The sequence below is a fragment of the Lygodium microphyllum genome, chromosome 23 (assembly GCF_053477565.2).
Source record: "Lygodium microphyllum isolate KBCC chromosome 23, Lygodium_microphyllum_v1.1.10, whole genome shotgun sequence".
Taxonomy (NCBI): domain Eukaryota; kingdom Viridiplantae; phylum Streptophyta; class Polypodiopsida; order Schizaeales; family Lygodiaceae; genus Lygodium; species Lygodium microphyllum.
In genome coordinates this window covers 45,239,478-45,264,886 of record NC_141157.1, presented here as the reverse complement: position 1 = coordinate 45,264,886, position 25,409 = coordinate 45,239,478, and the positions used below count along the sequence as shown (strand labels likewise).

At 40.7% G+C, this 25,409-nt stretch overlaps 1 protein-coding gene across 1 annotated transcript in view; it reads right to left on the bottom strand.

Annotated features, from left to right (window-relative positions):
- Window positions 1-5,094: 5,094 nt before the first annotated feature.
- Window positions 5,095-25,409, bottom strand: part of XRN3 (5'-3' exoribonuclease 3) — a 61,986-nt gene continuing 41,671 nt past the window's right edge. Inside the window, exons 15-23 of the mRNA XM_087663695.1 lie at window positions 21,566-21,694; window positions 21,361-21,437; window positions 21,234-21,274; window positions 8,270-8,344; window positions 7,979-8,136; window positions 7,790-7,894; window positions 7,564-7,639; window positions 6,632-6,711; window positions 5,095-6,524 (exon numbers count right to left, since the gene is read on the bottom strand). Coding sequence (XP_087519821.1) covers window positions 5,714-6,524; window positions 6,632-6,711; window positions 7,564-7,639; window positions 7,790-7,894; window positions 7,979-8,136; window positions 8,270-8,344; window positions 21,234-21,274; window positions 21,361-21,437; window positions 21,566-21,694 — 1,552 coding nt within the window. The 3' untranslated portion in view covers window positions 5,095-5,713. The remainder of the gene's footprint in view (window positions 6,525-6,631; window positions 6,712-7,563; window positions 7,640-7,789; window positions 7,895-7,978; window positions 8,137-8,269; window positions 8,345-21,233; window positions 21,275-21,360; window positions 21,438-21,565; window positions 21,695-25,409) is intronic.

Genomic DNA, 25,409 nt, shown 5'->3' with positions numbered 1-25,409 from the left:
TTCCAAAATGTTGTAACATTTGGCATTATGACCAAAAGAAAATAACTCATCAATGTGGTTCCTTTCTTAATTACTAATCATATGTATGCATTATCATTTACATTTGGATTTAAATAGAATAAATATGCGATTATGCAAAAAAATATAAACATCTACCAAAATTGATCAATTTACAAAAGTAAAATTTACATATTGTCATACATAAATTATGTTTTGCACTTTTCTTGAAAAAAATGATCACATGTTATTTACATCTTTTGTGTAATTGTTAGTCTACACTACTTGATCATTATAATACAAGGCTTTGTATGGCCTATTATACTCACTGTTTAGCTTCCATTGGCATGACTTTTGAGCTTCCATTGACCAAACCCTTCATGTTTTTAACAATTGTCATTCCAATTTGATAGCCCTTCATATCCATGATCTTTGCCTTTCATTTACTCTTCATTGTTCTACTTTCAAACAAGGAATACAAAATCCTAAGCTATCCACATGTCCCAAAAAAACCATTATTTGAAATAAATTGAAAATTTATTTCTCATCATTAATGAAGCTATTTGAGTCCAAGTGATTGAATTGTTAATGAATGTTTGCTTGCAAGTAAGAAGGAGAAGGTCACATGGCAACAATAAATAATATTTGACAACGAAAATTTCCCTCCTTTTCTTGACTTGACAAATTGACCTTCACACACAATCACATCCCCATGATAATAATATATCCCCCTTCATCTCAATAGACAGTTCAATACCCCACATCCCACATCCCATGCCCCAGCCCCAACCCCCCATTTGTCAATTGTCTCTTCCTTAGTCAAGCCAAAAATGTTTGCTTAGCTAAGGAAGCCCATTATCTACTTGACCAAGAGGAGAGTCACTTCCTCTAAAGGCAAATATGCAACACACATAATTGACTTTTGCTTAGCTAAGGAAGCCCATTGTCTACTTAACCAAGAGGAGAGTCACTTCCTCTAAAGGCAAACACGCAACACACACATAATTGACTTTTGGTTTACCTTCTTCAAACCTCCTATTTGACTTAACTATATATTGCTACCTAGCTATGTTCTTGCTAATCCCCCTCAATGAAAGCAATTGGGATGGAAGTTTATCAAGGTGTGACCTTGCTCATTAAAAATGTGTAGATTAGGGTAAAATGGTTAACCCATGACTTCAAAAAGGAATGCAAAGTAGATACCACATGCTTCCCATTTGCAAGGGCTCTCACCTCACCTAAAAAACCATCAAGTGCAAACAAATCAATGGAAGAATGACCTCTTACAAGAGACTAAGAAGTTGAAATCAATAATGACCCTTGGCTACAATGTGCCATGATATATTTTAAGCTCTCATAATTAATGGTTTGTCTTTTCTCAAAGCCAATAGGCATTCTTGCAAGAAAATCGAAAGAGGCTATGCAAAAATTATGAATGGGAATAAAAACCCACTATTATAGTTAAATAAGAAAACATTTGCGAAGTAACAATTCCCTTCGCAAGCTCCCCCTCCACACCAAGATTTGGAAACAAGACAACCAATGTGGCCACATAACATACCCCTTTCTTATAGATGAGAAGGTAGAATGACCTTCATGAAGTGGATTATCTAGCCATAAAACAATGAAATGACCATTCTTCATTGCTACTAGGCTCTTGCCTCTACATGTGGAGAGAGAGAGAGAGAGAGAGAGAGAGAGAGAGAGAGAGAGAGAGAGAGAGAGAGAGAGAGAGAGAGGCTCCTGCTTCTAACCAAATAGATGTAGCTCAATAGGTAAACTTGAACACGTGGTGATTGAGAGGTCTTTGTTCAACTTCTACATTTTGCACAGTCATTTAAAATAGGTATAGAAAAATGGAGATTTGAACTAGAGTCAGCAAATTAATAAAATAAGTGACTTACCATCAGGGCCACCATTGAATTATGAAGAAAAAGAAGAGGCTCTTGCCTCTACATCACAAAGCCTATCTATTGGGTCCCCTCATCAACACTCTGCTATTCAACATCTTGCCACTACACTATCCATATTATCATCATCTTTACCATTTTCCAGCTTGTTCACTATCTTGAGTCCCTCTTATCCTATCCACTATCTTCAGTCGCTCTATAGAACAATCATCACCCGTTCTCCATTTTCATCTCCATTCACCATCCATCTCATTATCATATTCTCCCTATCACAATAATCATAATTATGTTCTCCCCTCTCCTTATCTTGACTATATCAAGGTACCAAGTCTTATGCTTGGATGGTCTAAAGCTGCCGATAAAGACTTTTTCTAAAATTTCACCTATCCAAGATGCATACATGATAAGCATCTCCAATTACCCATACATTCTTGTAGGAGTAGAGATAAAGTGGTAGTTGAGAACATTACTCACCATGGCTCTAATGTTGGGACCAACTATACATGAGAATATGTTTGTCAAAGAACAAGGAAGTTTCAAAAAATATTATTTCACCCAAGATTTGATTAGGCAAGGAAGGCTAGACTACTTGCATGAATGTCACAATAGTAGCATTCGTGCCATGGAGTTGATTGGCCTAATGTGGTCTTTGGCATGAGAGTTTCATCATGGAAAAAGATATTTCCCTTTCAATGGAGATGTTGGGGTGCTCAAAGAGAGACATATGGAGGTGACTAATCTCATTGTGGACATTGTCTTATCATAAATATCAAGACTTTTAACTCATGTTGTTGTTCCAATAGTATAATTTCAAATATAAGGCTCACATATATATATATATATATATATCTTCTTGCAAAACAATGGTGACTTTTTACCATAAAGATTGTGAAAGATTGGTGCTCCACCATCCTAGGCAACTACAAAAGTAATTGCCTACTCTAGTTTTGTGAGCCCCTCATGTAAGGAGAAGGCATTTTTTAGCAATAACTTACCTCATAGGTCCTAGTTTAACATTGGAGCATGGTCGCTAAGTGTGGTTAGACAGCTAGGGACAAATCCTAGAGAGGGTTGGCACATTTCCAACCTAGTTATATATGTGTGTAGAGTCATTACTACACTAGGTCCTTACTTGGAGGGCCTACTGTGCCACAGCTTTGACCATTAAGCTTCTTGGGGGGAGGTGTGGAGGGAGGCAAACCTCCTCAAAATTGTGGGGGGGGTGGGGGAGATGATTCGTGGACCTACCAAATATACATTCGATGGTCAATTATGGATATATGCTTGCAAAAGTAGGCATGTAATACCTTATTTAGCACATTACTTTATGGCTAGTTTTACAAGCTTTATTCACATTTTTTTGAATGCACCCCCTTTGCTCTCTTGTTATCTCAAGTGATATCTAAGCTTCCTAATAGAAGCACACAATTGGCAAGCATAAGCTATCTATTGTAATCATATGCACTAATCAAAAACTTTGATTCTCCATATTCTCTATTCTCACTTGCTATTAATTTTTTTATACTTAGTTGCATCATCTTTTTTTCTCATAGATGTGTGCAAGTGATATAAGAACATGAATTTTGAACATGTGCACACTTTACTCCTTACCTTCCATAAGGTGTAAATCCAAAAAGAAATTGTGCATTTTTAAAAATTTCTTATTTCTTACAGTTAACATTGTATCTTGCAATCACAACTAGAGTTTACTAGTAATACATATGTAAAAAACATGTTTTTTTGCTAATTCAACATTTATCTCCATGGCTCATCAAATGTAAAAATGTCTCCATGAATCCTAAGACTTTTTGGTCAAGGCATATCCATTTAGAATTTTGATATTACAAAGTTGCAACTACACATACAAAATCTTAAGACCTAATAATAGCTTAACCACTCAAGACCTCCTTGATTTTGATATTGGCATCGAGGTGCCAAAGCAAGTTGATGAACACACATACAAATGGAGCACGTGCTTAAATGTATGTATTCCCTACATCACATACCCTTTTCATATCAATGAGAACCTACAAGAAGCAGATTAACTTCCCATAAAATAGTGAAATGGCCATTCTTCATTGCTACCAAGCTCCTACCTCTACATGTGGACACACACACACACACACACACACACACACACACACACACACATGTGTGTGTCCTACCATATTGGATCTACCCATAAAAAAGTGAAATGACCACTCTAGGTGTCATACACATTTCACATTTCACATTTCACCAAAGATACTTGAATATACACTTCATGCAACTTGGTGTGCCAATGGCCCCATATTCAATGACAAGACTCCCAATCGAGGTATGCCTTCAAAGACATCTTGAGATTAGTTCCTACTACAAGGGATGCTAATTAATAAAGCCACCTAGCTTTGCCAATCCCATTGCCCTTCACCCTAATGTAGACAATGTAGGCACGTGCATGTGTATACAAGAGAATGTTGCATAGGCTAGATATAGGCCCTATGTACATCCATGATATTCCTAGCACTAGCTTTTGTACATCAAGTCCTACCATCCTTGATTGTATCACCTAGCCTTTCTCCCTTTATCATAGTTTATATCTTTTAGCTTTCTTCATGCATTTACATTACCGTTCTTTCCAAACGATTATATTGTCATGCAAATGGAATGTAATTCATGGTCTCGAAAGTCATTTTAGAGTTTTTAGACATTAATATATCGTTTCCTCTCTAAATTTTGAATCCACAAGGGTTTGAAACCTTGAATTGTATGACATGCCCTAAAGACCATTTGGGATTGTTCCTACCACATAAAATGCCTTGTCCTCTCTCTCTCACATTGAGATTGAGTTGAGCACATCTTTGCATCCATTGGGCAGATTTAAAAATTCAAATTAGAAAAATTAGTTGCTTTGACTTTTCTACACTGACAAGATGGATTCAAAGATCAAAGATGATTCAGGTAGGTGCAGTGGGTGCATCGGGTTACTGATGGGAAACTCAATTCAAATCATTCAGGTTCCATTTTTCAGTTTCTAATTATGCTGTAACTCTACTTGGAAATTGAAAGGGTGATGTGTGATTCATCTCTGTCAATACTTGGAAGGTACTATTTCATTATTCTGCACTCTTCTGTATAACATTTTTCCAGCTCTTCTTGCAGGCAGGCGTACATGTCCAACCATTATACTCTTGAAAAGAAAAGGGTAAAAGGAAGAAAGCCGAACATTAAGACTTCCCATGGAAAAACATTTTTCTGTCATCTGCACTCTCTCCACATCCATATTGAATCCAGTCAATCCAAACAGTAAACTTCTCAGAGTACAAGCAAAGGTTGCCCGGGCTTACATTAGATTGAAAGAATAGAAGTAATTCATATGAACTGGTAATAATTTGGACCACCCCAGTAAAAGAATTTAGGCCACAGCTTTTGCCAATGTCAGGGATTTTGATAGCAGTAGCCTGGCCACAGGATAGTCATCCTGATGAAGATCAAGTAAAACTGCGGACATGGCCATTCATTTCCACATTTTAGCTGGCCTTATAACACAAACCGTGCTCAAGTACACAGTCATGCTATGCACCATTGGGGTCTTCCTTTCTTAATCAGCATCGTACAGGGTTCCATACTGCGTATTTTCAGAACGATTGTGGCACAACAAGGATCACCCAAAGCAGTTTTGAGTTCCCTGCAAGCAGACATTTTGACACTGCTTATCAACAGGCTCTTCCCATGTAGCAATTGAAGACCTTAGGTGCTTAGGCATTTTGGATTTTCAGGAACCCCGAGACCAAAGAACATTGGGATTATGAATGGCAAGAGTCACATCAGTGCCAGTTTTGGTGTCTGGAACCTGCACCTCTTCCACGTCCACCTGCACCTCTTCTGCCCTGAAGTGCAGCAAAGCTGTTTGAAACAGTAAATTGTTCAGTTACTGAATAGTTGTATGCCTGGCGGTTCCCAGCTGATGCATGAGTAAAACCACCAGGGTATGGAGCTGGCTGCATCGAGGAACGTTCTGTTACAGAATGCCGATAGTAGTTACGAAGGCTATCTTCATAGTATTCTCCACCCTGTCTGACAGGATTCGCCAACACAGAAGCAGGATGGGGGTAAACAGGAGGTGGATACAATGAGGGTGACATAGGGACAGATGGTGGTAAGTATGCTGGGGTGGGAGCAGGACGATGCGGTAACAGAGGAGCCTCATGATAAGCAACCCCTCTAGCTGGTGGATTGCTTGAGCGTCTATCATTGCTGAATTCTGAATCTTGATGTTGATTTGATGAGACCCCTTTACGAGAAGGGATGGAACCAGAATGATGCCCAGGCACAGTCTGTGCTGGTGCAGAGTGATTTCTTTGGTATGAGTGGCTACGACCACTGTTTGTTCCAAACTCCCGTCCTGCAGACAAGAACCCCTGCTCATAACCAGGTGGTCCAGCAGGACCGGGTGGCAAATGTTCATCCCCATGGTGCCTAGGTGGGGCCAGTAATCCATTAGCACCCCTGTAGGAATTTGCAGTCTGAAAAGGAGGTTGAGGTTTTCCTCTGCCATTTGCTTGCATGCTGTTAATCAACAGGCGATGGGAGGCCTCACTTAATCTTGCACCAGCCATGGCTCCTGCAACAGGAGGCCTACACAATCCATGTGTTTCCATCATTAAACAGTAAAAGATTGCAAGCAGCACTAACAGAAAAGATTGTGAGGTCCACACCAGACTAGACTCGGATAAAGCTTTTACCTGACTTGGTTGTTGTGATGCCTTCGCCCATCATCCTCATGCCACAAAGGTTGCAATTTCACATCTTGCTCCGTAACACTCTACAGAGTCAGTTCATATACAATAAACTTCAGATACCACCAACTGAAGAATTCTATTTTTGATGAAAAGTAGATGAAGAGAGCTAGAAAATCAGCTTTAAGACTAACCTAAACTTAAAGAACCTAACAATGTAAAGGCACATCAGCACCAATAGCAAACCAGTTTTATGCATGGTTGTCAGGTCTGACGACGCCCAATTAGTACTGTTTGATACTAGCACGGTACTAATCAGACTAATAAATCATGGACATACATCCGATGCAAAAAGTTGTACATAATTTTAAGGCCTATACTTGATGTTGGGACTTGCAATAATACACTTCAAATGTTTAGAGTTGTTACACAAGGAATTTACATATGGAGAGCTTGAGGACAGAGAGGATGGAGAGCTTGAGAGCAAAGGTAGGATGGAGGTAGGGCAAAGGAAAGCTTGAGGGAACAGAGGGTAGAGAGCTTGAGGAGAGAGAGCTTGAAATTAGAGATGGTTGTGAGAGAGAGAGAGAGAGAGAGAGAGAGAGAGAGAGAGCATGCACGATCTATTTGGGGGGGGGCAGCGGGCGGGGTGTGCCAGTGTTTTGTGCGAGAGGAAGCCTGAACAACACCAACAACTACCCCAAATGGTCACAAACAGGCACTTTGAAACAGTCAGGCAGTTTGGATCAGATGCCATTGTACATGATCGGACATGTCGTACTGGACAGGCCAGATTGGACTAGTCCATTGTCTATTGGACGTGCACAGCTAGGGTTTTATGACATGAGTGTTTTCATACATTCAATGCTGCAGTTCAATATCCAAACTCCACGGCTTTAAAAGCTAACAAATCTGCTGGTTGGAGCAGAGAAACTGACCTTCTTTGGTAACCGTACTCCATCAGGAAGTCTTACAACATGCTCATGTGGAGGTGGCAACTTGTAAGTAACTGACCTGTTATAATCAGCAGATAGCAACATGAAAAGAAAAGTTTACCCACCAATTAAATGTTCTTCACCAAAACCTTAAAAACTGCAAAACCAGATAGTTATGTACACTACTTAAAAACAGCAAAACCAGATAGTTGTGCACGCTTATACTTACAGAACTTGATTATTCAATATGTTCTCCATTCCCTCAACTGGAGAAGGGAAAAGTGTAGGACAAGCTTCACCATCACACAACCCAATAAACCCATTCATACCACCGCTGCAAGAAGTGGATTTTGTAAGCAACATCAAAATTTCAATTATTCAAACGGTCTTGTAATATAGATACTAATCAAGTTGATACCTGAATCTGGGATCTAATTTTTCTGTTGCTTTAGCCCGTTGCTCGCCCATAAGATGTCCTGAGGAGTCATAAAAAGAAAATATGCACGGTGCAAGAGGATGGCTACATGTAACAAACAGCATCTCTGCCATGATACTGTTCCTCCGAGCCTCTTCTGCCTACATTCCAGTATTTTATTGGAGGGTTTTATTGCATTAAATACTTTCAAAACTGCAAACTGTTCATTCTTAACCTTATGAAGATAGAAAAACCCAAAACAAAGCTACCACAAGTAGTTGTAGATATGCTTACCGTTAAAGTGCCTTCAACTTTTCTGATCTCTGCCAGAAGGCGGGCCTCATCAATGAAAGGCAACTTTGCAATTCCCTGAGGTGCAACAAAAACAGACAATGATTTGAATTTACTTGTCAAAAAAGAATTGGCAAAATAATGCTTTCATAAAATTTCCATCTTTTGCATGCAACTCTTCCTTTCAGTGTAGTGGATAAGCCAAGCCACACTGAACAAGTCAGATTTTGCAAAACAGTAGAGATTAATGCCTACTTAACAGATTTTATGTCAATGAAATATGAGAGCGAACTTTGTATTTCTCAAGGTAAACCCTCTCAAATAAAAGTCCTTGATATGGGCTACTTTGCTACAAGGCACCTGTTAAAACTTCCTTTAATGGAGTACAGCAGATGATATGATAAGAGATAAGACACGCCATGTAATCCCGAAGCATGACCAAAAACTCAAATGAATGCTTCAGTTTTCACAAGACAGCAAACTAATGCCAACTTGACAAGGTTTGTGTCAATGAAATATGGGGGCAAACTTTGGATTTCTGAAAGTAAACAATCTCACAATGAAAGTCCTTGATATAGCTTCCTTCCCTAGAAGGGACCCATTAGAGCTTACATTATGGAAATACAACAGGTGATGTGAAAATTAAAGGTCTTGGAAATAGCTCAAAGATCTCTAATTTTAAGTGTGTTTTTTTCCTTTTCGATTGCATGTAGTATCTTGGGGCTTTTGAGTTCCACTTGACTCATTCCTGCTGTTTGTAAGCAATTGAGGCTGTTGTTACTGTAGAAGTGCAAACTTTGGAGCTTTTGCTGTCAAGCTGCCTTTGCCAACTGTAACCAGCCTTCTTCCTTGGATAGGATGGTAAATAACCTGATTAAGCACTATTTACAACAATTGACAAATTCACAAAACTGAAATGCACACTTTACCATATAATCTTGGACATTGGACACCCTGTTGGCCCCAAAACTGTCACCCCTTTCGGTATTTATTTAACTTAATTAAAGAAGAAGTTGATGTACAATGGGATTCTCCCAATCCCTTTCGATATTCCAACTCCCCTTGCTGCCCAAAATGACCGGCAAGTCTTTAATCTGATTTGCCCTTGATTTGGGCAATCAATTTGCCTTCACCCGCTTTGATAGAGATAGGAAATGTCTCAAATTCAATGATTTGCCAGTCCTTCCACTTGAATAGACTAAAAATAACTTCAGCCCTGTTTAATCCAAGTCTTGGAGCTTCCAATTTCTGGCATGTTTCCCGAGGCCGCTACTAAACCCTAATTCTTGCTGCATATTAGGTTTTATAGCAAAGAAATCTGAAATTTCTCAACCTCTAGTGATCTCAATGCTGCAATCTCCGGAGCAAGGTTGTAAAAAGGCTAGGAGATGAGAGAGAATGTTGAGAACTGAAGAAAATTAGTCATTTACTGCTGCTGCCCTGTCTCCACAACCTATAGATACTATTACTTGCTGTTGATTGGTCTTCTCGTGCCCCTGGCTACCTTAGAAGGTACTCCAACAGCTACAAATCAGACCAGCACCATCTCCTACCTCTCTCTTATAGATTGAATACACTAAAAATGCCCCTCTCGAACATCTTAAGACGTTTTTCAGGCTTGCATGGGCATTTTTGACAAGTGGCAGTCTTCCCGAATGGTTTTACCAACATTGTCCATAATTAAATATTAATTTTCAATCTTTGTATACTGAAAATTAATCTAATAATTATTTCGGTGTCCTGAAAAATAATCTGACTAGCCAATAATTAAATTGGCTAGGCAACTTCCATTCCGGAGTGTCTTTGCGTCATCTTTGACCATCAAATTGGTCTTAAGTACCATACGCCACTTCTCTAGTATCACCAACTGACACTTATGGCCAAATGAATAACCTAGGCCAACAATTGACACCGGGTACCACCAAGTACCTATGCGGCATAACTTATAGCAACTTTTGCCTTTGATATCCCGTGATTTCCTCAGATCCTAGGCTTGTAAATTTACTCTAACCCCAGTTACACCTCACATGTGCAACATTTACTTAACCATGTGATTAAAAATTAATCCACATGTTAAGTGAGGTTTCAAAAATACATGTCCTCATGACACCAACCCAGAATAACTGATAATAGTTGCAAACAGATACATATGGGGAAACACAAGAATACTTGGTATGATGAAGTACACCCATGTACAAGTTTTCGAGAGATCATTAGGATGGGGGAGATTTTAGATTGATGTTACTAGCAAAGCACAAATGGGGAGTAATAAGTAAAATCCTTAGCAAAGAGTAGTTTGATAGTCTTGGGGCAAATTGGACTACATACTATTTAAGTCTCATTTCAAAAAGTGTATGTTTTTTTTGGGTGAAACCAATGTTTTTAATTCATAATGTACGAAGGCGACAATCCTCAAAGCAAGGACTATCCCCAAAAGAATTTGCCAAAAACACAATATAACATATCCCTATGACAAATATGCATACTATCAACATACCAGCTGTTACATAGGGATGCTACAATGAGGATCTACAGAAACTGTGAGAAAAAGTCTGACGTCCAAGAAATGCACGATTCCTTTATTTCTAGTCTAAAGAGTGAGTGTGCATGCAAAAGCAATAGTGCAACTGTGAGATGAAGAACGCAAAGCGAATGAAACACAACACAAACCTGATTCCACTTGGTCCAAAGAGTGAGTGCACATGTAGAAGTAATAGTGCAACTGTGAAACAAAGAACACAGAAAGAATAAAACAAAGAACGCAAACACAAGTCAATGATGATGAGAACAGGAGTGCATACAATGCTGAAGCAAACAACAGATTGGGCCCCAACACAAGTGCCAACTGTGGGCAAGATGAGTGATGTCATCAAATGGAGAAAAGATCTGACCGAGAGGAGAGAGAATGATGATGATTGGAGAGATAAGATGACTGCAACATCAGCCTGATGGAAGTGATCACAAATAGCAAAGTGGGAGATGGAAAACAGAGTGACCAACAGTGAGGAGGGACACTATATATACCATAATGATCAGCATTCTGGTCAAGATGGCTGAATTACAGCTGACCAGCACCAAAAATGTGCCACCTAGGAGAAATATTGTCTAACTTAGTGTCCAACTTGCCTAAAACATTCAAGCAGATCTGAACAATGTTGGCCCAACCAGAAAGTGACCATGAAATACAGAAAAGATATTGCCTAGAGGGTGGGCTGGTCAGAGAATGCCATGGGTATATCTCAAAAAGGCAATGGACAGATCTGGGAAAGTGTGATCTCTCCATCTGACGTGTCTGGGGTGAACACTGGTAATGCATACACAGGCTGACAGACATGCACACTGCCAAAGCTCCAAACGTCCTTCCCACACATAAATTGAGCCTTACAACCAAAAGATGGACACAAAGAAACACAGGCCTTTACATGTCCACTGACACTCATCTCAGATCCTGGGTGTAGCTGAATGCCAAATGAGCAGAGAATGGAACACAAAAGGGGAACAACTCTCAAAAGAGAAAACTCGACTATTGGTGTATGAACCACACCACCACCAAAGAAAGCTCCAATGGTGTAGAATGGATCCAAAGATAGCAGAAAGATTTAATGGAAGCCGAGAAAACGTCAATGTCAATGTTATCCCTAAAAAATGAGATCCAGTCAGGTTACACGACCCCCTTCTCTAGATGAAAACCTTAAGAAATAGGTGGCTGAACATGCCAATGGAAGTAAGGAGCCTAGAATGGGCCCCACACATGGTATCCAATCAAGAATAGATGAGCCAAATCATTGGCCCAGCTAGAGGTTGTTACACCATAGTTCCCATCACACACGCCCAATCAGGTCATATAGGTGGAAGTGTATACTATCTTTCTTCTAACCCATTGTGGGGATGCATCATAACATGTGACCAGCTCTATCGCAATTTTCTCTATTAATTATAAATAAAACAAGTCCAATAGATAATTGACCACGCAAATTAATTTAAAAAGAGACGAGTTCTTCTTTGTTGTGTTGTGACACTTCTTCCACTGTCATTCTAATAGGCTTGTAGCATGGCATATTTGAAAGGCTAGCTACTAGTTGGATTTCAACTCAATGACAGCAAGACTTGTGCATGTTGTGCTAAGAAATGCACTTAGCCACTTAACCAGCCCCAAAACATGCTTATTTTAGGCTTATTTTAGCCAAAACCCTAAAATGGCGAGCGGATCGAGAGAGTTAAATGGGAGAGGATCTAGAACCCTAATTTTCTATAAATAGGCAGCTAGCTCTCCACTCTTGTTCAATTACGTTTTTGCATATTTCAGGTGTTTCAGCTTGCTGGCCACAACCCATTCGCGGAGGACATCTCAGCCGAAGCTGTCCGTTGCTATCTTCATCAGTTGGCGCCTGATTTCCAACCCTCCTCACGCAGTTTGGAGCTGATTCCAGTCATGCAATTGCTGTTCCTGTGCAGACCTGCTGCCGTACAGCCTACCACGTCATCATAGTCTTGCTTTCTGCGTTTTTAGTCTTTCTCTCTCCTGCAGGCTGTCTTGCCTGCGTTTTGAATCTCTCTCTCACCTACTGCCTACGTTTTCAGTCTTACTCTCTCCTGCAAGCTGTCCTACCTACGTTTTTAGTCTTTCTCTCACCTACTGCCTGCGGTTTTAGTCTTTCTCTCGTCTCACTATTATCTGCATCAGATCCAACTTCTCACTACTGCGTTTCCTGGTGTTGGACATCCGGAGGCTGCCTTGCTGTGATTCGGATCCGTTCGGAGTACGACACACTCTCCAGCTCATTACCCCTACCCTGAACCTTGAGATACAAGAGTTCGAGATTCCGTATTCATTCACTTCATAGTGTGTTTAGTGTTTGAGCATCGTATTATTCAGTAGTTATATCACTTCATTTATTCACTGTGTTCATTGTCTCTGAGTTACCCTTATCCTAACTGTGTTCTTTTATCAGACTGTGCTTTGTTGTATGGTTTTTGTTTATGTTTCTGTGTTAGGGTATTTCTTTACATGGTATCAAAGCTTGGTACTCTCTGAGAAACCTAGGCCTTTGATCTGAAAGCTCTACACAAGAAGCAAGAACAACAATAGATTCAAATGACTTCGAATACAACAACACCGATTCAGTCTCTAGAATCAACTATGCCGAGAATCGAGTGAGAGTGGGCTGATTAGCTTGCTTCACAAAATTCCGACATGGTGGAAGACACTTCTGATTACATGAAAGAAAAGCTAGGCAAGTTGACCTCTGAAGAATACAAACTGATTATAGCTTATCGACGAAAGAAGATTGAGGAGCTCAATCGAAGGATTGTCCTTCAAGAAAAGCTTCTAAATGAAGGTATGCATGAATTTCTCTCTTCAGATGTTGCACATAAATTTGATGATGTTGTAGGGCCGTTGAGACCTCCATCGGGGACGAGTCCCCCCTCTTGGAGAACAAGACTCAGAGTATGTTTATTTCTTTCATTCTCTTCCATCCACTCCAGTGCAAGGTCCTTTAGATTCATCTTTTGTATGCAATATTCTGGTAGAGATCATGTGGAAAAAATAGTTTACTTTGTTGACTACGAAAAAGATCCTCTTGAGGACCAATTCTTATATGTTAACACACGGCATGGGCATTATAAGAAAAAGCCAGGTACCTCCTGTTCTAACCTTCCTTCTTTTCAGTCTACTTCACAAAATCAAAATGAATTTGGTATTTTTTTTTCTTCATTGCGTGGTGCATCATCATCTTCACACTTTCATTTTCAATCATTAAATGATAAAAATCACACACCACATCGTATTCAACTTAACCATGAGCTTAACCATGGGTCCTCACACACCACATTTTGAAAACCCACCCATCCCACCACATTCTTCCGCTAATTCTCCACTTTCATTCACACCATTTACATTTCCATTTCAGACACCTCATGTCGCACCACACATTACACCGAGGGGTTATGGAAACATGGGCACATCCTTTAGGACTTCATCCTTACCTCTGCCGGGTGGTGTTTCACCTACTTCACATACACTTTTGGGATCATTGTAGCCTGGATATCCCCCCCAGTCTCTCCCCTTTGGATCAGTTGACTCCACAGTCTGCCTCCATGGCTTTACCTAGTGGACCTTCTGGTTATACTGCAGTGTCCCAGTCTCACTTTGGACCGGGCTTCCGTATCCCACTGCCTCCACCTACACCGGCACCTTATGAAAACATTCATGTTCCACTGTCTCCGTCTCAATTGGCACTCGATGGACACTCACAACCTACTTCTGTCTAGCCATCTTTTCCCCCTCCTCCTTATCAAACACATCCACCTCCACCATCTTACCCTCCACCATGTTATTCCCCACATCCATCTTACTCTACCTATGCGATACCTCATGGTTCTAGCTCATCTTCTGCTCCCAGAACCTATGGAATCTTATGGAGGGATTGGAACCCCAACCTAATCCCACACTTATTCCATACGAGGTTGTTCGCTCATGGAAGGCTAGGAATGCCTCCACTATGGTCGAGCTGATGCAGCACTTAATGCCCGAGTTTCATTCTCAGCTTCAACATTTTGAACTTAGCGTCAAAGCAATGGGCATAGTTGACTGACCAAAATGTGGCTTGGGATAGGACCCATCGTATTAAACTTAACCATGAGCTTCAACTTTTCAAAATCATTGATCAGGATGACTTGAAAGTCAAGTTGGCTGAGTTTCGACGTCTCCTCGCTGAATTCTCCACTACGGGAACTCCTAAGTTCCCTAACGATCAGGCCACATTGTTCCTAAACAAACTCCCCAAGAAATACTTCAATTTTGTGGAAGGCATAGTTTCAAAACCTACAATGCCTACATTCTATGAATTTGAGTGTCAACTGTTGCGTTACGTATGGTTGTTCGATCAGTTTCATTCGAATTCCTCTTCAGAGGGGGCTTTTCTTGCTTATTCTCAAAAAGAGCAAACAAAACCAAACCTCCACTCAAAATAAAAAACAAACTCAAAAGCCAAATCTTGGGTGGCAAAATGTACCTAAAAAGAAAAGATATTATCAACATTGTCAAAAGGCTAGCCATTTTGACGACGAGTGTCGATCAAAGGCAAAAGGCACAGTACCAAAACCTAAGTCTCAAATCCCCACTCCTCAATCGGGCAACCCCCAACAGCGGAGACAGGGTGATGGCAAGGAGTAGTTTAAAGGCCAGACTCACACTGCCACCGCACAGCCAGTTTAATCGATATCGTTCTCAACTCCAAAGGGCTTGTCTGACTGGTTTGCAGAGGCCCATATCATCTCCATAGAGACATCAGATACGAGTCTTGTCCATATCTGTGAGTTGCCACTCAACGAGGTTACTGTAGAGGCCCACTCGACACAGCCAAGCACTTCAGCTCCTGTTCGGATTGTGGACAATGAAGCTACACATCACATGACTCCTATAGAGGACATCTTCCGTATGCAAGCCCCTACATTGGACAGGTCCGCGTAGGAAACAACTCCTCGATTAAGATTCAAACACAAGGTTGCGTCAGTTTTGCCACTGACAAGGGTCCGAATCTAGCTACGCTGGACAATGTATATCATGTCCCTCAACTTGGGGTGAACTTATTATCTATTCAGCAGCTTTGCTGATTGGGACGAGCGGTTTTCTTTACAGCGACCACAATCGAGATGCTTCACTCTCTAACTGGTTTAGTGATTGCTCGCGGTGAGGCACAGCCTAATGGCCTATACCACATGACACATTTTCTAACCCAACCGACAGCCGAGGACTCCATGTTCCCTAACTTAGGCCTTCGCCATATGTCGAGAGCCTACGAACAATGAGCGTCTTTGGTAGTTTTGCTTAGGGCATCTTGGTTATGACTCACTTTATGAGTTGTCATGCCGTGAGCTGGTTGAGGGTCTTCGAGACCTGAAGCTCGCTCGAGATGTTTGTAAAGCTTATCAACTCAGAAAGCAGTACCGTACCCTATTTTCTCAACAGATCTCACATAGAGCTGGGCCGCCTCTTAGATTGATTCATGTTGATCTTCGTGGGCCGACATCCACTGCCGCCTTCAATGGCGCACTGTACTTTTTGATAGTGGATAATCGTTCTAGATACATGCATGTGTACTTTCTCAAGCATAAGTCCGATGCTTTCACATACTTTTCTGCTTGGATGTTGCTGGTTCATAATCAGACTAGTCGTCGTGTCGATTGCCTGAGGAGAGATACCGGTGGTGAGTTTATCTCCCAAAGTTTTCCGAGTTTCTACAGAAGCATGGTATCTCTCGCCAGCTCATCTCTACTAACTCCCCCTCTCAAGGTGGAGTCGTAGAGCGTAGGAACCGGACAGCCATGGAAATGGCACATACACATACCTATTGCTCTGTTATAGGAAAACTTCTTTGGTTAATTCACACTCAGCCAGATTTAGCTTACTTAGTTAGCATACTCAGCTAGTATTTCATAGCACCTAGGATGTCACATTGGATTGCATGTCTTCATGTGTTGCGTTATTTGCAATGTACTTATTCTTATGGCCTGACATATGATTCTGGTTTATGTTTGTAGGGGTACACTAATTTTGATTGGGCGGGAGATCCTGACACCTGGCGTTCCAATGGCGGCTATCTCTTTACCTTGGGCACAGCTTCCATTTCTTGGTCCAACCGTAAGCAAGAGACGGTGGCGGCTTCCATGACCGAGGCTATCTGAGGAGTTTATTGACAGCACTTCATTTTCCTTGTGTCTCTCCCACAGTTGTCTACTGTGACAACCAAAGTGCCATTGCCCTTGCGAGCAATCCGATCATCACACCACGGACGCAGCATGTTAAAGTCCATTTTCACTTTTCCAGAGAGCAGGTTTAGCTAGACACTATTTACCTAGAGTTTATGCCTTCATCAGATAATTTTGCAGTTATTTTGACCAAAGCGGTCACCCGGCCAATTCTTTAATATCTGCTACCCAAGATCGGCTTGGATACATCCTCGCCTACTTCTTCCGCTTGGTGGGGAGAGAGTGCTTCCCTCTTGTTTTCCCTTTCACTTTGAGAGGGGGCGGCTTCTACTCTTGATATTGACAGTGATGATGCTTATAGTTTTTAGACATTACATTCGTTTATTCTTTTGTATTGTATTATGGACATTTGTAACTTCATCCGCACTGTCAAGATGACATGATTGTAAAAGGACACTGAGACAAGTGAACAATTCCTCTGCGAGGACACTGTCTAAGTGACACTGTTACATAGCATATTGCATGAGCATGGCATCTTGCATCTCCCTTTTGCATTACCCCATACATTGGCATTTTATTCATATAAACACGCATCTGTGTGCATTTATTCCTCTTCGGTCTTTTGGAGTGGTCGACTCTAGGATTCACCATATTCGTGGTATAACATATAGCAGTTCTCCTAAAGATAGTTTCCCTACCCTTCCTTGCTTGCTTGCTTGTCTTGCTAAGCCCACCATTATCTTTTTTGCCTCTACGCATATTCACCACATGATTGGCACACACATACTTTTCTCATCCTTAAGCACTTATCCTAGTCAGTGTGAGGGATTGACTTGCTAGTTTTGTGAATGACTTGGTTTTAAAACTCTCTTTATCTTTTCCTATCTGTCACTTAATCAACTGTTGCCTCTATATTGCTTATGTATTTTTAAAACACTTTAAAAAAAACCAAAATAAAACATAATAAACAAGTCCATTGTTGTCTCCATCCACCTTTGTAGAACTTAGTAGGCCCTTGGGCAGTCGACAAGCACCCTTGGTCCGATACCCTGGCCTCTCTGGGATGACCACTTGGGCTCCCTTGGTAAGATAACCATCGCCTATGTAGTCTTGGTAGCCCACTAGGCAGCCAATGTGCACTGTTTATCCAATGCCCTGGTTGCTTTGGGATGGGACGCCTTGGGGTAAATCAAAATTTAGGCTAGCCTACTCTTCTAGCCCTATTTTGGACCTGAGAGGGGGTGTTGTGCTAAGAAATGCACTTAGCCACTTAAATAGCCCCAAAACATACTTATTTTAAGCTTATTTTAGCCAAAACCCTAAAATGGGGAGCAGATTGAGAGAGTTAAGTGGGAGAGGATCTAGAACCCTAATTTTCTGTAAATAGGTAGTCAACCCTCCACTCTTGTTTAATCTCGTTTTTGCATATTTTAGGTGTTTCAGTTGGCTGTCCTCACCCCGTTCACGAAGGACATCTCAGTCGAAGCTGTCCATTGCTATCTCCATCAATTGGCGCCTGATTTCCAACCCTCTTCACACAGTTTGGAGCTGATTCCAGTCAGGCGATTGCTATTCTTGTGTAGACCTACTGTCGTATAGCTTGCAACATCATCACAGTCCTGCTGCCTGCGTTTTTAGTCTTTCTCTCTCCTACAAGCTGTCCAGCATGCGTTTTTAGTCTTTCTCTCACCTGTTGCCTACGTTTTTAGCATTTCTCTCTCCTCCAAGCTATCCTACCTACTTTTTAAGTCTTTCTCTCACCTGCTGCCTGCGTTTTTAGTCTTTCTCTCTCCTCACTGCTGTCTACATCAGATCCCGCTTCTCACTGCTGTATTTGCTTGTGTTCAACATCCAAAGGCTGCCTTGGCTGCGATTCGGAATCCGTTCGAAGTACGACACACTCTCCAACTCATTACCCCTGCCTTGATCCTTCAGATACACGAGTTCAAGGTTTAGTATTCATTCACTGCATAGTGTGTTTAATGTTTGAGCATCGTATTATTCAGTAGTTATATCACTTCATTTATTCACTATGTTTATTGTCTCTGAGTTACCCAAACCCTAACTGTGTTTTTTTATCAGTCTGTGCTTTGTCGTACGGTTTCTGTTTATGTTTCTGTGTTAGGGTATTTCTTTATAGTACATGCGTTAACTTGGCAAAGCTTTGGTCTTGCATTGTACAATCCACTTGCACGCATAAGGGAAACTCCAAAGAGACTCTCAGCATCAGCAAGAACTTTCACAGTTGTTTCTTTAAATGCAGTTTCATCATAGCCTATTCTAGGAGCTACCAGTTGGTAACCCTTAGTTCCTCTTTTCCCTTTTTTTTGGGAGGGCTTCTTTTCTACATTTCTTCCCAAGTATCTTGAGATGCTCTAAATGTTGAGCAAGTAAAATTAATCCCTAATTAATCCACTTTTTCTGGCCTAGTTGAACTCCTAAAAACAGCTCCAAAGTTTAAAGCTAACGATATTTGATTGTCAATAGGACAAATAGCTCAAAAAGTCCCATAAAATGACAATGAGGACTCGTTACTCCATTCCATCACCCAAACTTTTCATTGCCATCATCTCCTACCTTTGCCGGTCATCATCATCGCTTTCCCAGCCTGCATTTGAAAACCAGACCTATCAGCAATCTCCTACAACCCCATTGCCATCATCCTCATCATCACCTAGAGAGGTTGATGCTGCCCAGAGCAGACGCTAATCAAGACATTATTGATTCAAGCCGTGCTGCTGCAGGTTGAGGCTGTCCACATCAGCATTTTGCTGCCTGCAACCTCCTGCAGACATCCTCAACTAACACATTGCTGATTGCTGCCATCTTATGTAGTATTCATCTGCTCATTTGTAAGTAATGTGGAGTCATCATAGGGCTTGCATGTATACTGTCTGTGACTCACATTCACTTTATGTAAGATATGAAATGCTGAAGGGAATGTGTAATGCCATGCTTGGAGCTCATGTGCTCTTATGATCTTCAATTAACCAATGAGATCATACTTAAGATAATTTGGTGTGCAATGCGGCCTTTTGGATCACTTTGATACACATGGAGTTCGATGATTTTTTGGTATAGAATGGATGTTATGAAGCAAGAAGTCACAAATAAACATACTCCACATTGTGACACTCATAGTTGTCATCAAATTTCTTTGCATGAAATGTCTTCCATTCAGATTACAACCATATGTCGTGAAACCATGCTTTCTTACCAACCAAGGGCAATAGCGCATTCACGTGCAAATGCAAAGACGTGAAGACACTACATAAAAAAAAATAGCACTCTAATCAAGGCTTTAAAAGTGATACTCTGTATCCATTACATGTAGCTAGTCTGCGTGATCATGTTGTTGCCATAACGGAGCAGCCGAGTATGTATTCGTGAAATAGCCAATTGGGGCACGTGAGTCAAACTAGAATGAAAGAGCTTTCTCATTTGGGTTACAAGCATGCTCAAACATCACATAAAAAGTCTCTTTCATTAAAATCTTCACCCTTAGAGTTGGTAAATTTGGATGAGCAAGATGCATAAGAAAATAGGATAGAGTAGAGAATAGGAAATTCGTAGCCAAGAGACTACATTTTGGAAACTTGAAGATTCGTTGTCATCATCTCCACCGTGCCTTTATTGGCAGACTTGCTGCTACCTTTGGGATCCATTTCAGATACTTGGAGCTGTTTCCAGCAGTTCCAGCTTTTTCATTAGCTCATCTCAACCCCAGTCCCTGAGACAGGGAAGCCAGAGACTCTTTTGTGCCATTCTCATCATTATATATACCTTTCACCAGAAAGATACAAGCCTCCAGTTCCTTATTGCAACAATGAAATTCTGCCAAAGCCCTTGAGGAATTATGTAGTAGCTGATTCTCCTTGGTTCTTTCTCATATATGCTTCTAAAGAGCTAATTTCAGTTTACATTGTAAAGTCAATTAGCAATATGTTCTCATATGCTGGGACACCCTGGGCAAAGCTATTGAAGCAACTTTATCTTTGGCAGAAGGATCTAAATAGAAAAGAGAATACATTCCTTGACCAGGCAGATTCCAGAGTCCTCCATAAGAGGACTTCTATATATCAGATCCATCAAGCTGTACTAACAAATTCTAATGTGCACATTGTGTGAATTTAGTTTGGAACAACATGGTGTTTGTGACTCTGCTTTGAACTAGCTTCAACAAATGCCAGCTTGTGATAATTCCTTCAAGAATGGCATACACAAAGAAAGAGACAGAGAGAGAGAGAACCAAAACCTGCCAAGCATAACGCTTTCCATTCATGTCAACTTCAAAGTCTGCAAAGATAACACAACAAATGAATATGATTCTCTCATCAAAATGCTATACATGAGCTGAGCAAATTTGGTGCGTTGAGCTATACCCTCAGGGTAAAAATCTATAATTGGAGAATTTGGATCAGACATCAATGGCCTGTAGTGTTTTGGTAAGCAAGCGCCACTGCATTTGTAGCACAGGGAAAACACATAAGACGCTTATACTTTTCAAATCCAGTATCATTATAAACTGCATGCGAGTGAACAACAATATTTCTTGAATTCACAAAATACTACCAAGAATTTGCATACCTAGCAGCCGGTAACACCCCCATAAGCTGATCAAATGGTTTAAAAGGCTTTCCAATAGAAAAGTTGGGTTCGACTTGATCCATGGTACTCAAGTCAGATGCAAATGGAGCATAGTGGTAGGGATAAAACCTGTGAGACAAAGGGACCGAATATACAAATTGAGCAAAAAAGTAAAAAAGAATACTTTAAACACAAGTTTGTGAAATATATACTTTTGTTTACCACAAGAAAACGTTTTGAAAGCATAAAAAAGCTCCAGCAACATATTGCCACTACATCAATATGTCTTACAAGCATGTTGGCAGTAGATCTGTAGGTTTCATCCTCAATACCATCAATGGACTAAAAGCCTCCAACTTTGGGTGGCCAAGGACACTATTCTCAATTCAATATTATTGCAACTATCCACTTCTTCAAACAATGTGGAGGGGATTCAGCTGACATGAGAAATCTTTGATGACTCAGTGATTTACTGTTACTGCCAGTTTGCATTTCCAACCTAGGAAATAGGCAGAAACAATGTGGAGGGCATTTGGCTGATGTAAGAAAAACTTGATATGACTTGTTGATTTACTGTCACTGCCAGTTGCAGTGACAGTTTGCATTTCCAACCTAGGAAATAGGCAGATACCAACGTCCTGACTCAAGTGGAAGGGCATATTCTTTTTCACAGTTAGTCTGAAGCAAAAACAAAGAGTGCAAAGGCAAAGACAAACAACTTTTTATAGCGATGACAAAGACAAAAGAAGATCAACGATGACAAGGACAACAACTCCAATCCTACAAGAGAAGCAACCAAACAAAATGCAACATTGCTTCTGCAAAGCAAGAACAAGTAGGGAGCCAAAAAGCAGCTCCAGCTGGCTGAGCAGTGGAAGTCTTGCCATCATCCGTGACAAACAGACAGAATTTTTCCGAGGGTTGGGATACTCTTGGACACAATCAGAAGTCCATGATTTAACCAAATGATATAGGCCTTCTCAAAGCCCAAAAGTGAAACTCATGTTCTAGCATTGTATTGGGCCCATAGTGTACCCTCAAATAACATGAAGAAATGACATCTTTCCCCACATAGTTGGGGCTTGTGAAATAAGGGTGATTGTCACCACTCACATAAAGAACAATCCGTATTATCATTTTGATCTTCAAACACTACTATAACAATGAAATATTAATCTATGTTATTGTTTTGATATTCAAATACTACTTTGGACATGTCTTTGTGGAGGGATGTGATGGAACTATAAAAACGATTTTCCATGAATAGAAAATTAGAGGCCATGAAGGATCATGGACCATGTAAAAACTGCTCTTGGTAATGAATGGACCAATTACATACTTTGTGTTAGCAAGCATAATTTTACCTCTTTTCCTCTAGGGTTGCGAATCTCCGCCACAATCAAGCAAGGACTATTAGACCTCCAATATTATCTTGCCCATTAATCTTTTGCATATGACTGCAGTATTCGCCGTAGGCACATCAGCTGCAAACAATTGGATTTCTCAAATTGGTCCTTTGTCACAAGCTTGTGAATTTTCATATCAATGCTCTTTGGACACTTGAGTTGTGCACTTGTGAGGTGCATATGTGAGATTAAGTTGAATGTGCGTCGTGGTAAAAGATAATCCTAGCTTGGGCAATCGGGGAAACTTGCAAAAGTTGTGTCAACAAGTACCAATGGGGTACCTAACACAGATCATGGTCAAGGAACATTGAATGGCCCCTTGAGGAGTGACTTATCGGGTCAAGAGGGCTAGGGATTTTAAGGATTTCATGCCCTAGACTAAAGTTTGCAGAAAGTTTCAACATATTTAGGTTCAAAGAGATCAAGAATTTAAAATTGAGACTGGGCTCGGCCAAAGTTTGGGTTCTGAAATGTATTTTCCAATTTAAATAATTATTATTGGCTGAAAATTAAGCTTAGAGGCTGAGTTTGCATGCACAAATCTTACAATTGGTAGATGGCTAAGTTTGGAATCAAGGCAAGGCTGTGTGTGGCTGTTTTAGGGCAGATTTGAGGGTGGAGATAGCAATCCTGAGCGCACAGAGAGAGAGAGAGAGAGAGAGAGATGTTATAGCACCATGACAACAGGGCGACCTGTCCTAAGGGTGATTCTAGAGCTTCAGGCAGCTAAGCGACTTGATTTTCTACAACAGCAGAGGCTGGAACTGCAGGCAGAAGCAGCAGGAAAAGGTCAGTCTAGAGTAGGCCCAACAGCTAGGTGATCCCCAATAGTAGGCAACATCTGGTGCCCTCAAATCAGCTAGCGATCGCACGTGTGATGGAAAAGGGCGACAATTATCTTCTCCATCTCAGTGAGAGGCAGTAGCAAAAGAGGAAGGATCATCACCCATGCTGAAGTTTTACCTCCCTTTCAAAGCTGTTGAAACCATCAGAATTAGAGTTACCATTTGAGAGGTGCAGCAACAAACCTGATTTTAAATGTTTATGGTCAAGAAATGGATGTTGGTCACTATTTGAGGGCTAAATTGCAGAATTTTCACTCTCTTGCCTCTTCTCTCTCATGTATGCTTGATGCATGGGCGATCTAGTGAAGCAAATTGGAGACATGAGCCTCAGATTGGAACCTGATGTTTTATGGATTACTGATTTGCTGTTCTCACTGTGTTTCTAGCAAGGATTTTTTTTTTTGCATTTGGGGGGGGGGGGGGGGGGGGGGGAGGGTGGGTTTTGTTGGTGGGTTGTGTGATTACCAAATCTAAGCTAAGACTTTCGTTGGGCTAGGAAATCATTTTAGACAAGGCAAGTAGCATCTCATCCAATCCAAGGAAATTGCAAAACATTTCACCCCCTAAAAATTGCATTTCAGCATGAAATGTTTCACCCCAGTCCCCTTGGCAGATCCCAAGGGAAATACCACATGAAGCAACAACACGGCACATTTAGAATCCACATATTCATCACTTTTTGAGTAAATTGTCCCCCCTTCCCCCCCCAAGAGTGAAAGAAGGCAGCAAAATGTTGCATAGTAAAATGTTTTGTTAGTGAAACATGTTTCATGTTTCACTCCTAATGACATACTTTTCATGGTGACCATGGTCTAGTCAGCAGCATTTCTGGTACTTCATCGTGGTGAAGTTGGACAAACTCATGATTATTGGCTATACATACACACATAGAGCCTCCCCTAACCTTGCTTCCATCATCCTATTGTTGCAGATCTTCTCTCCTCTCTACTGCAATCGAACAGCCTCATTGACATGGTATAGTCCACTGCCTCCTTGTACTCTTTCTTTGTGTGTGTGTGTGTGTGTGTGTGTGTGTGTGTGTCATGAGGACGTGAAGTTTTGCTTGCTTTACTAAACATCTAGATTGATCTTTAATTAAATGTTTAAGTGTGTTTTGCACATGTGAAGTGCAACTAACATTATTTCATATTTACAAGCCAAGGATCCAAGGAAATCAGTGGATATCAAAGGCAAAAATTGTCTTAAGTGATATTGCACAAATACTAGGTGGCATCTAGTGCCAAAAATTGGCCTAAGACATTTTAATGGCCATAACTATCAATTGGTGACACTAGGGATTTGGCACTTAATGACACTTAATGCCAATTCGAGGGCTAAAGAAGCCTCAACAACACTTGGGGGATAAATTGGCCTAGCCAATTTAATTGTTGGTTGGTCAGACTAATTTCAAGGGCACTCAAATAATTATTGAATTAATTAAGATGAAATGGTTGGTTGCTTTCTAAGCTTTTTTTATTTCCTTAGAGCACCATTGCATGTAAAGCCACTTTAAGTTCCTTTTTTCCTTCATTGGAGCTACTTTGGAAGCTTCGTCCACCAGGACAATTAAAGATTGAGCATCTAGAAGAGTTG